The following is a 14210-nucleotide window of genomic DNA, read 5'->3' on the forward strand; positions in this document are numbered from 1 at the left end:
TTTAAACTGCCTGCACTCCCACCAACCTCCCTGTATGCAAAGCTGGTGCTGAGATTGCAACATGACTCCCTCCTCAGGCTGTACCAACACTACTTTTTCCCAGAGAAGCAGTTAACACGGAGAACTATGTATTCTTTTCATTTTGAGGAACCATGTTTAAAACATTTATAAGCATCAGATACAATGAGGTTAGCCAGATAGGGTGTTTCCGTTTGTCCAAATGTTGTAATATAGAATGTAGGAATTCTTATACTAGCATTTGCTTTGTTTTTCACAAGTGAACTATTTAATTGAGCTCATCTATCTGGAGTCCTATATTTGCAGAAACCAGATATAGAAGATGTCAACACACGTAGAATCCTGCTCTCTTATCTCTTGGTGTTGCTATAATGGAGTATGCATGTATGTACAGTGATACTCATTAGATACGATGACAGTCATACATTCTGATGGGAGTTGCATTGCTTCATCCTTGCTCTATCTATTTGTATTTCTCTCTGGATGAAGTTAACAACACACTTCTTATCACATATTAAGAAGTATCTTCTACTGATAAATGAGGTTTTACTGGTAATTGAGGGGAACTAGACAAAATCATGCTCCAGAATATGTTATTTTTTGTTTGTTTGTTTTGTTTTGTTGTTTTTTTTTTTACAAGAATGAACCATAAATCAAAACAAAGTGGGAAGCTCTTCTTTACTGACATGCCCTCATCTTGCCTTCCTTACTGTTAAACTACTAAGTATGTGGCACTTTGTTTGCAAAATGGTATGTCATCCTAAAAAACTTAATTGAATCACTCAGCAGCCAGCTGGAGCTATAAAAACACTGGTGAGATCTTCTTACTGAAGACACTTCACAACATGTCTCTAGGCCAGACATGCATTAAGGCATGATTGCACTCACTATCCCGATGTGTATACTGATCTGAATCCTTCAGCAGTTGCATAATACACACACGATGTCTCACAAGTGACTCAGAATGTGTCCACACTGCAATCAGGGTATGCAATTCATAAAGACATTTCTTCAGAGGTTTTAAAAGATCTACCCCAAATAGTTACCAAGTATGCTAGTCCGAAACTGGGTGGTATCTCTTCCAGAAGAATTTCTGCATCTGACTTTTAGGACACTTGTGCCTGTAGCAGAGGCCTTTGCTTCTCCTGTAGCTGGACTTGTAGAATCTTTTAAATGTGACAAGGGAGAGAACAAAAGCAAGGGCAAATGAGAACCATAGGATCTTCTAAAATAAATAGTGCATGCAACATTTCTTTTTTTGTTGTTGATTCACAAGTTATATTCTAATGAAGAGTAATTATACAAATAGCATGTCAGGCTTTGTTGAAGGTGATAATTTCAGGTTTGACCCCACACAAACTGATTTCCATTAATTTAATATAGGTTCAACCTGTCTACAATAGAGACTTTCTTATGATTGCTTTCCATATAGCTCACAGTCTGTATTGCAAGATGAGATTCATTTCACAATATCATCTGGTGTGATTACAATATAAAAAAAGAAATGCTTACAGTCAGCAGCAGGCATGTCTTTGGGGACAGTCTTATTTGCCACTCCACTAGAGTGGATTAACTGAAAAACAGTAAATGATTCAAGGCAGGATGAAAGCAGTGCTTGGGAAATAAAAACAAAACTTTGAAAACAGTACAGAAGACACAGCAGAAACAAAATTTCACTCAATGATTAATGATGAGAATACAGCAGCAACCTGGAAAAGAATGCTGTAGTGAAACTTTATAGCTCAGTGTGAAAGTGAACAAGAGAAAGCATACGCATTGCTGCAAAAGTTCCTAATAACTGCAGTTTAACACTGCCACAGATGTAGCACTAAATTTTCTTGTCAACCCTCAATTAAACAGTGGCAAGACAACAAGAGTTCAAGTTTATGGTGGTTTGTTTTGTTTTTTTCTTTGTTTAGTCATTGTTTCAAATTGGCCAAGAAGCTGAGATAGATTCAAATTTGGACAGGGCAAATGCATAAATCCAGCCTCTTGTTTACTTCTGATTTGCAGAAGGTGTAACTCAACGTAACCATTCACAGCCAGCTTCCCTCAGAGGAAAACTGCACTGTACAGAGGGGGTCAGACACAAAATGGACAAAGTTGAGCACCATATATCTAGGGGCTATCAATACTGGAATATTCAGGATTTTTTAAGGGCTCAAGAGCAGGCAAAATGAGAAATAACTGCCTTCTAGCTCACAGCAGCACTGATTTCAGCAAAACATGCTCAAATCTTGGAATGAGCTTAAACGCTGCTACAGTTAAACTGTGATACTGGACTTAGTTCAACAGACAGCAAGTCAACATTATATTTGTAATGGTGCTTTTGAACCACAGTATAGACTTCCTCCTTCATAACTGAAGAGTGGTCCAGCCTCCAAAACATAATGCTTATCTTAGCCAAAGGTGCTGTAATTGTGGATATTCTTGTTACTGATATAACAGCTCCATGGGAGTACATTCCTCACACAGCTGGGAAGTCATGATCCCTCTGCTTACAGTCTCTTGGGAATTAATGAATCTTATATACTTCTTCTATACAAAAAAAAAAAATCAGTTGTAAAAGAATGATTTACCTCTAACTCTTCTAGCTAGGAAAGTAATACATGTATTTTTCAACTCTTACTCTGTGGAATTAATTCAATAAGGCCACCCTGTTCCTCAGGCAAGTGCCCAACCCAATATCTGCCAAACAAAAGATAGATGGAAACAGATTGCTGCACCGCAGTTGAGGTGGGAAACTCCTAACTTAATAAAGACACATATAGCAAAGTGGCAAGTCCGGAGAAATAGCTGCCTTTTGGCATATTCTATGGCTGACCTGTGATTCCCAAGAGCTCCTTTCTGAGTAAAGAAACTCTCTACCGAATAGTGCTCATAAGTGTTTAATTTTGGTGTGTAAATATGACACCGTGAGCCAAATGCTTCAATTATTTAATAGATATGAACCCAACGGCACTTGCTTGTTTGCTCAGAAAGGATTTAATTTGCTTTGGTTAAAACGTGTCTCCATTAGATCTCCTGAAACCTGCCCACAGTTACTGAACTGAGCTTTTTATATAGGCATCTCTCTATATATTCTTTGCTTATTATAAGGCGTGATCATGTCTTTTTTGAAAAACAGTTTCAGTGCTGCAGTGAATAAATGATGCTATTGCAGCATTTTTTTTCCTTCTTAGATGATAACTTAGGCCCCATTTTAAGAGATGCTGAGAATCCGTATCTTCACCTCAGTGGGTGTAATAGAAAAGCAGACAACTGTTCCTCCCATTCTTCAAGACACACAGACAATAGTAAAACTGAAATCTGAACCCCATGACAGGGTGTCAAAATATTAATGTCCTGTTCATTCAGTCTGTTCTTGCCTTTTCATCATGGACAGCTCACCTCTTTCAGCCCACAGCAGTACTTAAGCAACAGTGCTGAATTCCAGAAACTTTGCTGTTTCCAAATACTGGTTGCCCTGGGAGTATGTAATGCCAATGGTACCCTGAGGGAATAACAAAAGACATTCGAAGAGTGAGGCATCCCACAGTCTTGACTCATCAAGGAACCCGGGTAGATATTAAAAATAGACTGATGCGAGAACCTTGTTCTGTGTGTTAAGAACAAGCTAAAGGTAAACCAGAAATGTTGAAGGCAGATAGTAAGTATTAAGGAATTAAGGATAAGTGGCTAATACTCAACCTGAAGCATCCAGCTCAGCAAGTAAGGAAAATTTTATTTTAAGGTTTTGTTAAATGAAGAAAGCAAACAAGCAAACACCTGAGACAAAAGTTTCTTGGATGGCAAAGAACGGAAATCCTGTTAATTAACATTTACATTTCTTCTTTTCTACCTCAAGGAGACACTCTGTCTCTTTGGAGCATCTGTCCAATTGGCTGGTTGTTTCAGCTATGTGGATATTCTGCTGATAGCTATACTGTAGATTCCCATGCCAGATACTTGAGTTAATTAGCTTGTGGGCTGCTAGTGTCAGACTTGTTTAGTGCAGGAAAAAGAGCTGACAACAAATCATCACTGTGTGAGATCTTGATTATTGTTTAGATGCAAACAGCAACATGCTGGCACCTCCTTACAAGTGTTTTCAATTACAGAAAGATGTTCTAATGCTAACACAATGATGCTGGCTTTTTTTTTTTTTTTTTTTTTTTTTTTTTTTTTGTAGGAGAAACAAGCTGGATCACTGATGGGCCCTAACCCTGCAGAACTGTTTTTTATGTGAATTTCTTTTAGGTAATCCTGTTTTCTCTGGGTTCACAGGTTCATGGGCCAAGATCCTAGGTTTTTAAGGAAGTCTCTGATAACCAGTTGCTAAAACACAAAGGGGCCACAAAGGATACTGGACATGCTATACAGTCAGCCTGCATTCACACAAATATTTACATATAAGCATCTAATTGCTTAGAGAAATTAACACAAACATAACTTGAACAAATACAAAAGATCTGCTGCTTTATTTGTGTCTCTCCAACCTATTACCTCTTTCATGATGTCCTGCTTTCTCCAAAACTGTTAGTGTTCTTTTGAGGAAAATACTACTCACTGCAATTAACCTTCTTTTAGATCTGCCACCTACTCTTCACAGATGAGTACCACAGCAGAATATTATTCACCATGAAGCAAGGTATAGAAATGTTCAAAGATTGCTAGGCACAGGATTGCTGTGAAAGAACAAGAGGCCAAAGTGTTCTGCAGTTCATTCTTTGCAGCGTTTAAGTATGCATTATGGAAAGGCATGGTATCATTGGTAACAGTAAGATGTTGAGATTCTGTGGTGTTAATAACAAGGGAAAATACACAATATTACATACTTTTTCTCTTCAGCTGGACATTCCTGTAGATGTTATTTATTGTCTTACTAAGTGTTGCAGTATCCAGAACCAGACCTGGCCAAGTCCTGGTTTGAAAATAAAAGGGACAATTCTCACTTGAAATGTTTTATAAATTATTTTTTTTTTCATTTTCATCAAGACCTTCTGTTGACAGTAATACTGTCTTCCACATTTATTGCCTCATATCATTTCATTATTTTACCATAAGAAACTACCCAAACTTAGAGTATAATGTAAGACAATCTCACTGACTGGAGTAAAACAAGAACAAGGTTCTCCCATGTATACTTTTCACCAGGATTTTGCAATGTCCATGGTCTAATCAGGAAAATAAACGGTCATGAAGCATAACCCAGAATCAGAAACCTAGCTGAGTCAGGATATAAAAGATCCACAACTCAGATCTCAGAGGATACTCCAATGACCTTTTTTGACCTCAGTTGCTTCTGAATCATCAAACCTCACTAGCCGTGTAATTAGCTACTTCATATGTAATTAGTATAATATGTAAATTGGAACTCTCGGAATTAATTATGCAACATACAAGCCTGAATTTATTCTATAGGTAGTAATTTGTGTATTGTGTTGTATTTCTTGAATTCGTAAACAAAAAAGAGTTTGGGGGTGATAAAGCATAAGTATGTAAACAGATCAGAAGGAAGACATAGGATTGTTCTGCATATGTTTTAGGGGAAGCAAACAATGGCAGATGTTATGAGAAATAAAAACGCCATGCAAAATGAAATGCAACTGTCAATCTATTCCTACTAAAGACATAGAAATTCTATAACCTAAGGGTAGTGGTCACGATGATAATTCTCTCAGTGACTTGTTTGAAATAATCCTGATACTGAGAGTTTTGAAACTATGATATCCCAGCTTTCTCTGTCAATTTTTAAGACTCATACTTAACTCAAAATATAGGCCCAAATTTAATTTCTTCATTTTTAGTGCTCACTTAAAAGATCAATAGTGTACTTTCAACATCCACAGTCAGCTCAGGATTGGTGTATCTAGATTGCTAAATGGTACTGTTGGATAAATGTCTTTCTTCAAAACACTTGAAAATTTGTGGAAAAAGCAAAGAGCTGGGGAATTCAGAGGAGTGCAAGTTATTCGTTGCAATCATTCAATCTATCATTTTCATTAGATAACTGTGATGTAGCTAAGCAAAGGTGAGCAGGCAGCTAGAGAGGGAAAAGAGATATATTTTTTTAAAATACTGGTTTGTCAAACACACTTTCCATACATGGTGTGATTTCTCCTACCAGATCATTGCTAGGATCACCCTGAAGTGTCTGAAATGACACTGATGGTTCCAGACTGGTTTCAAGGCCCGTATTATAAAAATAGCTTCTGAGTTGAGAGAGAGCAAAGAGATTCAAGATTTCCAAGTGATCCTTGCAAGTCAGGACAGTGTCAGGTGCGACAGTGAGTATATTAAACCCAGTTATAGATAACTGAAAATATTTGTTCATGATAGGACAAAACAAAGCTAAGAAGCATTTCATATCGAATGGTCAGAGAGCAACGTGGTGATGGAGACCAATGACTGCTACTAGTTACAGAATATATGGCACTGTAAATCATGATGATAATTCCTGTGAGACTCTAAAGATTTGTTTAAGTGAAAATTTTAAAATGGTGATAAATATAGTGACATGGGATGTAACCATTGTCTGACTGTTTTTTTAAAATACAAGTTTCTTCCACTGAAAAAAGAACACAACATGATTCAACACCTACTTGAAATGGCCATGAGGCAGACATTCTTGAGTGATAGCTGTAATGCTATCAGCCAGAGAAACTGTCATTTAGCTAAAGATTTCCCTTTCATTAAAGAAAGAAACTTACCAAATTCCTGAAATTCACAGTCAGACATGAGATGTGTTAATTTAGGACAAGCACAGTATGGAGAGGGTGGACTTTGCACACTGTCAGAACATTATGTTTCTTCCATGTGACATCTGTAGCCTGGCTGTTTTCTTTTAGGAACAGATTAGACAGGTATCAGTCTTCAAGCTCAGCTAAAAGAGCAAATCATTTTATCAGTTCAAGTTGTAAGGCTTCAGAATGTGTAGAAGTCCCAAGCTTCTTCTAAAAAAGATTTAACTTCTTCCTCTTATACTTTCAGGAGGAAAGATAAATTAACAGGACAGTTATATATGAAATTACCCAGGAAAGCAGAAGAGAATCATTACTGTTGGAAATTTATTGATGAGGGCAGCATACCAGTGTTCAGTCTGGATCTAAATCAATGTTACCTCTTGATTTAGGCACTGAAGACAATGTTTGGATACTGCTGGGCAGAGAGTGTTGTTGAGATTTAGTAGTCATAGTATTAACCATGAATCCTGCTCAAAACTGGGGCTTTCCAGCGCTAAGTCATATGGAAACATGCTCTGCTCTGAAAAGAGAATTTGGAAGCCAGTGGCAGCCTGTGATGCTTTTGAGGTGGAGTTTGTATGGTGAGAGAGAAACTTTTTAAGTCAGCTGGTATAGTCAGAGAAAACAAGCCTGCAAATGCTTTTTCAAGATGTAGGGATTTCTAGCATTTTTTCACCTATATTAAGGAAATCATTCTTTTTCCTGTACTAAGGGTGACTGAAGGATCTGAGTCGAGAGAGAATTGCACAAATGCTGTAGATATCCTACTTTATTCCCTATTTGGTAAGTGTGCAGTGTGTGGATCAGTACTTCCATAAATTACAGAATCTAGGGCCTGAGCAGCCAGCAAGTAAAGCAGTATCTTTCAATCTTATGAATATGTTAACTTTATACTACCTAATATTGGAGCCATAGACCCTTCCCCAAGCAAGGAATTTCCTCCTAGCCACCTATGCTCACAACTCAGATAAACAATCATGCAGCATGTTGATTGATTCATGCATGTGAACAAAGTATAATGCTAGTATTATATGTATACAACTAAAGATAACCTCCCAGCCACATGAGTGAAACTGACCCTTCTCTCCTTGATTGCTGACAGAAGCTGCTCATGTGCATTGGGGTCAGCAGACTGTGAGTGGTGGGGTTCCCATAAGGTAGAAGAGCATCAGATGAGCTCAGGAGGAATGAGCAAGAAACCACTGTGCCTCTCATTCCAAAACAGCCACCATGATCAGGTTTCTCTTTCTTTGCAGTCTAAATGGCAACGGCCACAACTGGAAACTCATGAACTTTTCAATACAATTAAGTTATAGCAAGTCAAAGACCTTTATAAAAGGATTATTTGAAAGATGTTATAAAGTCTCTGTGTAAGCAGAAATAAAGAATCTGATCTGTAACTTTTTCCTTAACCAAACATTCAGCAACCTATAATAGTAGTCATGAAATAACTAAATTATTTTCCTTACCAGTGAAATGCTCCTAAGGACACAGCTTTAGGGGGGTGGAAGGGGATAAAGTAATTTTAAAAATAATAATAATGTCTGTGATTCTTTACATTTTATTACTAATATTTAACTGTTGCCGTGCATGGCCTGTTTTTACGACTGGTGTCTGCAAAAGTTCACTGGGTTGTTTTTTTTACTGGCAAAGATATCAGCAGAAAGCAGAGTTTGGGGGATGGTGGAAAAGGGCACACGTGGCTTTCCAGAACCGAAGGTTTCGTTTGCATGCACAAGCCTGCATGCCAGCACTGCGTGCACACACGTAGGCAGTGAGCAGCTAAGCAGCACAGCCTTTATTTCCAGGACTTGGTGCTCACACGTCAATGTAAAATATTACCCTCCAAAAATAATTATTCTTGCAAACATCATGAACCTAACCAAAGTGTATCAGATAAATTATTCACTGTTTCATTATTCACTCAGCTCAGCTTCTGTGGGTGTGCTCCCATCAGCATTTTGAAAGTCAGCCCAAATACTGGAGCCTACCTATGAGTATAATAAGAGTTAATGATTCACAAAGCACAGTTCTGATTTTAGTAACAAGTGTTTTTAAAAATCGCTTTCTAGACTCACTCTGAAAGAGATTAGCATAAAATGTCCTTATCTAACAACCTAAAAAAGGAATGGTTTGATATCAGCTTTGACAAGCTTTTTAAAATCAGTTTTACTGTTGTCCGCTGTTGAAGATAGCAAGACTGTACAACCAGTACTATTTCTCCTTGCATTTCAACATTTCAGACTTACCTCTTCATCCATAATGGATTTCTTTCATATAAATTCATCAGAGTTTTCAGTCTAGAAGATGTACAACCACATATAACTGGGCTGTATAATTACAGTTTGAAAACAATTCAGAGGAAAGATACTAAACCCTTGACTTCTACAACCAGATGTCAGTAAGAGTCATACTCTGTTAAGGCACCTACTGATGGTCTGAGTGAATTTAGTCACACATGGCACAGACTACTGAAAATACTATTATAGGTATTTTCAATGTGTCTGCAGACCAGTCACATTTTAATTTTACATTCTGAATAATGCACATCCAGCCTTTGGGCTGAATGGTTTTTTGAAAGTACCACAAATAAAACCAGAAAAATCCCCCATTAAGGCAATAGGTTCTCAAGGATTGAACCACTAGAAATGTAAGGAAGCTTCACCCAGAAGGATTCCTTCTCAATTTTCAGAGCAAAAGAACATGCTAGTAAAGTTGCCAAACCAAAACTATCTGATGCATTTCTTTGGATGAATACCTCTTTATCCTGTCTGTTAGACCTTGTTGACCTAGGTCAATTTAAACAGAAAAAAAAAATGCAGATGGTATATGATTTAGCCTCTATAGCTATTCAGAATGAATCATAGATGTCAAATACTTCATTAAGAATCCCAACGCTAGCATTAATCTCCAGGGCATGGTATAGTTCATTTGGGCCACAGAAAGGAGAATGTGTTCTCTCTTCCTCGCTTCTAATCTATTTGATTCCCAAAATGCTCACTGGATAGCTTATAATAAATAGTACAAAAAGGCATTTATTATGAAAACGTTTGATGAAAGAAGATGATATCTATATGCAACTTAAGGATCTTAGACATATATTGTTTCAAATAAGAGACCTGGATGGCAGTCAGAACTCTACTCATCCTTCTAAAGAATATTAAAATCCAACTTCTTCCTTGATAGCATCAGTGATCAAAAGGCATAAACAATCAGGCTTTCTATGCTAATGACTGCACTGAAATATTTCCTTAAGTAGTTCAACCAATTAGAAAGAGCAGCAGCCATTAAGAGGAATCTTAATAATGGATTAGTTATACACAATCCTTTGAAAAAAAATAGTTTTTGATCCCATGTATCATCTTTCTTGAGATTTGAACCTTTTTTTATTTAATTAAACTGTTCTCAGACTCTTAGAGCATGATGCTACCAGCCTCTTGCCTTAATTTTTATTAGCTTAATTTGTGAATCATTGAAAATTAATATATTTGTGATTCATGCATGACAGAGGAGATCTGAAAGCTTAAGTAATAGAGTTCTTATAGAAGAAAGACTAGTAAGGCAAAGGATTTCTAATTGCTATGAACTAGTAGGGACAGGGAAAAGCTCTTAAAATGAAGTCACATTTCTGTAATTGGATTTCATTAAGAAGCAGTGTCAGGGTTAAGACTTAACTTTTTGAAGTTGCACAAAAGTTTTTGAAAAAAGAGTTACTGTGTTTTATTCAGATGGGTATGGAGAAAAAGGGATTGCTTATGCTTTGGGAGTATATTAACCACAACCCATTTAGAAGAAAAAGCATTTCTAGCTAATCGTGTCCTCCAGTGATGAGTAGATTAATACTTGTCAAAATTTGGTCAATATACATTATGCTAACATAAAGTCACACTCAGCTGTGGATTCTATTTAGGCCATATGTTGAGCAACCAGTGCTGCAGTGCAGGAGGATATGATGAGTAACTCCACGGTCAATTCAGAATTAGTAGGAGCATCACATATGTAATTGGTACCAGAAACAATTCAGACTGTTTAGAAGGTGTGTGATTCCTCTGTAGGTTGTTCTCACCCTAGAGTTAAGAAAAATAACCTCATTTCTTCTTTGTTCCTCACTTATGTAGTGTGATTTTTTTTTTTTTACAAAGGAGGAAGGGAAGGGAAGGGAAGGGAAGGGAAGGGAAGGGAAGGGAAGGGAAGGGAAGGGAAGGGAAGGGAAGGGAAGGGAAGGGAAGGGAAGGGAAGGGAAGGGAAGGGAAGGGAAGGGAAGGGAAGGGAAGGGAAGGGAAGGGAAGGGAAGGGAAGGGAAGGGAAGGGAAGGGAAGGGAAGGGAAGGGAAGGGAAGGGAAGGGAAGGGAAGGGAAGGGAAGGGAAGGGAAGGAGCAGAAATACACAACAGTGTTGGTCAGGAGCTTTGTTTGGAGGGCTTCATAAGTTGTTTCTACTGTGTCCAAATCAATATGCCACCAGGGTCTACTCTCATTCATAGCATAGCAGGTAGTTCTGCCTCCCAGGTGAATCTGTGGCCAACTTGTCTGAATGTCTCCTCTGCTTTGCTGCAAAGCCAGGCTTAATCCATCGATACACGTCCCATCAAGGCCAGATAGAACACGTTAGTCAGTCCTAGCTTGAAAAACTACAAGTGAAGCTCTGCATGACAACTGCAGAAATAAACCCTGGTGACTGGTGAATCACAGATCTCTGACAGCAACACTGCTTTCCAAAGAGAATTTAGTTATTTCTCAGCCAGGCTGAAGTACACATTTTGAACGCTAAGTACTTGTGGAGCCACATTGTGTTAGTTCCTACTAGTTTCAAGCTTCTGGTAACCTTCATACCAACCTGCAAAGCACACAGCTGAAACACAGTGCCCTGATAGCAAGCCTGCTCAAGCCCTGAGTAGTAAAGGGAATCATGGAACCATTTGCTCTTTTAGCAGTTTTCTCTTTCCTTCAATCAAGAAAAAAGGAGGTATTTTGAAGGTGAAACTTCTGGTGGTTACATGCCAGTCTCACAGTGCTAGCATCCTTAAATAAAGATGAGCATGCTACTCCTGCCTTAAAAGTTTGTGGGGTTTTTGTTTGTTTGTTTGTTTTGTTTTCTTATCTCAGAACAGGAACGTTTAGGAAAATACAAAAGTTTTGCAGGTTGGAAAAGCGTTTCCCACACAGCTCTAGTTTTAGTAATGGGAGGCCTCCAACGGTATTCAATATTTCAAGCAATTTTGGTTTCAATTAAATTAATAGAAGAGAAAATAAAAAAGAAAGGGCTTGGAGGGGGGGTAAACTTTTCCTACCCTGAGGGAAAATTCAATTACTTAAATTGTTCTTTTGCAGAGGAATGAAACAATTGCAGCAGAAGGAACATTGGAAAATGTCATCTAATCTGCTTCTGAAATGCAGTTTATGCTGTGAAGCACCATTTGTGTGGAGCCCACAAATTTACTCCAATTTAGAGTACTAGCCAAACCCTGGTTCTCTAGTTCTGGTGTTATTTGAAAACTTTTTTAGTTCTGAGTGTGCCTATTGCCAAAGCAACTGAAGCATCTAGGCTCATTTCACAGAGGCAGCTGAGGCACATGCGCTTCCCTGGCATCTCAGCAGCATCTAGGAGATACCTTGGAAGCCAGTGACAGCTTTTAGGAATAAAGATGCTGGGAAAGCTATAAAACAGCTTTCCAAAAAGAAATAGCTATGATTGTGCTCATACAGCCAGCTAGTGAGCAACAAAGTTAAACTGCACTACCAGTGGGTAATGAATGATTATTCTCTAAGACTTGTTGCGCTATACCAATCTATGACATTAGTCGAGATCATTAGTTGCAACTAAGGACACAGTCTAAATAAACATGATCCCTAACCTCATACAGACCCTGGCAGGGCTCACCTTGAGATTCCTTGGAGAGCTTTGCAAACGGTACCCATAGTCTTCTGGAAAGCATATGCACAACTAAAGTGTTTTCAGAGAGATGATTGACTTTCTCTCTGCATGCTTTTCGGAACAATCCCATTCATAGCTGGTAGGAAAGGTAAGTTCTTGGAATTCACATCCAGCAGCCAAGAGTTTTACTCCAGAACACATAAGGAAATACCGCTTCAAAAAGACAGAAAATGAAACCAAACCCAAGAAAATAAATATGTAGCCAACATTTTCCAGAATATACCACCTTCAGCTGGTTCTTGTTTTAAGAATACGGTAAAATTGAGTTTTTGCAGGTACTGCTGTCTGGAAACGCCCACTATTACAGCTGATAAGATAAACTCAAAGAAAAAATCTTGAAATGGCCTCAAAGAACCCTCTGAAAAAAATTTAGATCACTGTAAGCCTGCATATTTTGGAAAAGAATCTGGTTTTCACTACAGCAACATCCATCTCTTCCATTCCGTACGTGAGCAAACACATCGCATTGTTTGTTCTTTTCTTCTAGTGAGTCCAACAACTGACTACCACAGCTTCGAATTTCATTAATTTCACTGGGTTTTGTTCTCTCCTCTGAAGCAGTACTGATGACAACTCTGTGCTACTAAATGAATCTCACATTTACACTGAGTGCCTGAGTACTTTTAGAAGCTTGACTTTTTCCTACTTCTGTCCTAAGTCTGCTTGGCAAAAAATACAAAAATAAAAAAGCAGCTGAAGGGGGCATGCTCACTTTCAGAATTCAGTGAGACAGAGTGGAAAAGCAACTTTTTAACGTTGCTCAAGAAAATACTTTTCAAACCCCAGGAGCATATTGCCCAGTTTCTGCCTGTAGAGCTGAGGCTGCCCACGCTCAGAGGCGACTGGCAGCCAGTACCGGGATCCTTCACAGCACTGCTAATCTGCACTAATACTCTCCCATGCTTCATTTAATTTCACTCTCAGGGCTCTTTTTCAAATTCCTCCTCAAATCTTCAAGCAATGCCCTCATTGTTTAGGATTCCTTTACCCTGACAAGGCTGACCTCAGATATCCTCTCCTCTTTCCTGCTCTGTAATTCAGGCAGTCCACTTACTCATTCATATGGTAACCGCACATAATGGCCTCCACATTAATTAAGTAATTTTGGTTCTTTAAGGTACTACAGAGGGGTTTTCAATCTTCCAGTGCCTTTCAGGCCAATTGAACTCATTTTTTTTTGTTGTTGTTGAATGGGCCAGAGAGTACATGGAAGAAGAGCCAAAGGGAGCATGCTCTCTCGTTGGGCCATTTCTTTCATGCTGCTGCAGGACCCCCTCAAAACAACATCAGCAAGTCTAATTTGCCCGAGCAGTGGATGGGAAACAGCCAAAAACCCTGCAGATTAATTTATGTAAGACGTACACTTTAAAGCGAGTGAGAGCAAGAAGGAATGAGGGAGCATTTACAGAAGAAAAAAAAAAAACAACAAAAAAACACCATGCTGTTGCTGCGGGATGTAGAAGGACCCTCTTGTTTCAGATCTCTTGGAAGCTGAGTGGCCCCAGGACAGAGTCCTACTTTTGATTTATGCTT

The 14210-nt window shown here is 38.4% G+C and overlaps 1 protein-coding gene across 23 annotated transcripts in view; it reads right to left on the reverse strand.

Annotated features, from left to right (window-relative positions):
- Positions 1–14210, reverse strand: part of LOC107052934 — a 92324-nt gene that overhangs the window by 52116 nt on the left and 25998 nt on the right. For 7 of the 23 annotated variants that reach the window (XR_006938700.1, XR_006938701.1, XR_006938702.1 and 4 more), the window contains exons 3-5: positions 3409–3511; positions 1531–1591; positions 1065–1184 (exon numbers count right to left, since the gene is read on the reverse strand). The exons of 2 other annotated variants lie outside the window; for them this stretch is intronic. Coding sequence is in view for 3 of the 21 variants with exons in the window: in XM_046939105.1 (XP_046795061.1) it covers positions 1065–1184; positions 1531–1591; positions 3409–3511 (284 nt within the window). In the remaining 18 variants the exon portion in view is untranslated. Of the gene's footprint in view, positions 1–1064; positions 3512–4835; positions 4922–6710; positions 6884–14210 lie in introns of all 23 variants that reach the window. 14 more of the 23 variants (XR_006938715.1, XR_006938710.1, XR_006938713.1 and 11 more) reach the window with 7 other exon arrangements.

Source organism: Gallus gallus, chromosome 3, assembly GCF_016699485.2.
Source record: "Gallus gallus isolate bGalGal1 chromosome 3, bGalGal1.mat.broiler.GRCg7b, whole genome shotgun sequence".
NCBI classification, from domain to species: domain Eukaryota; kingdom Metazoa; phylum Chordata; class Aves; order Galliformes; family Phasianidae; genus Gallus; species Gallus gallus.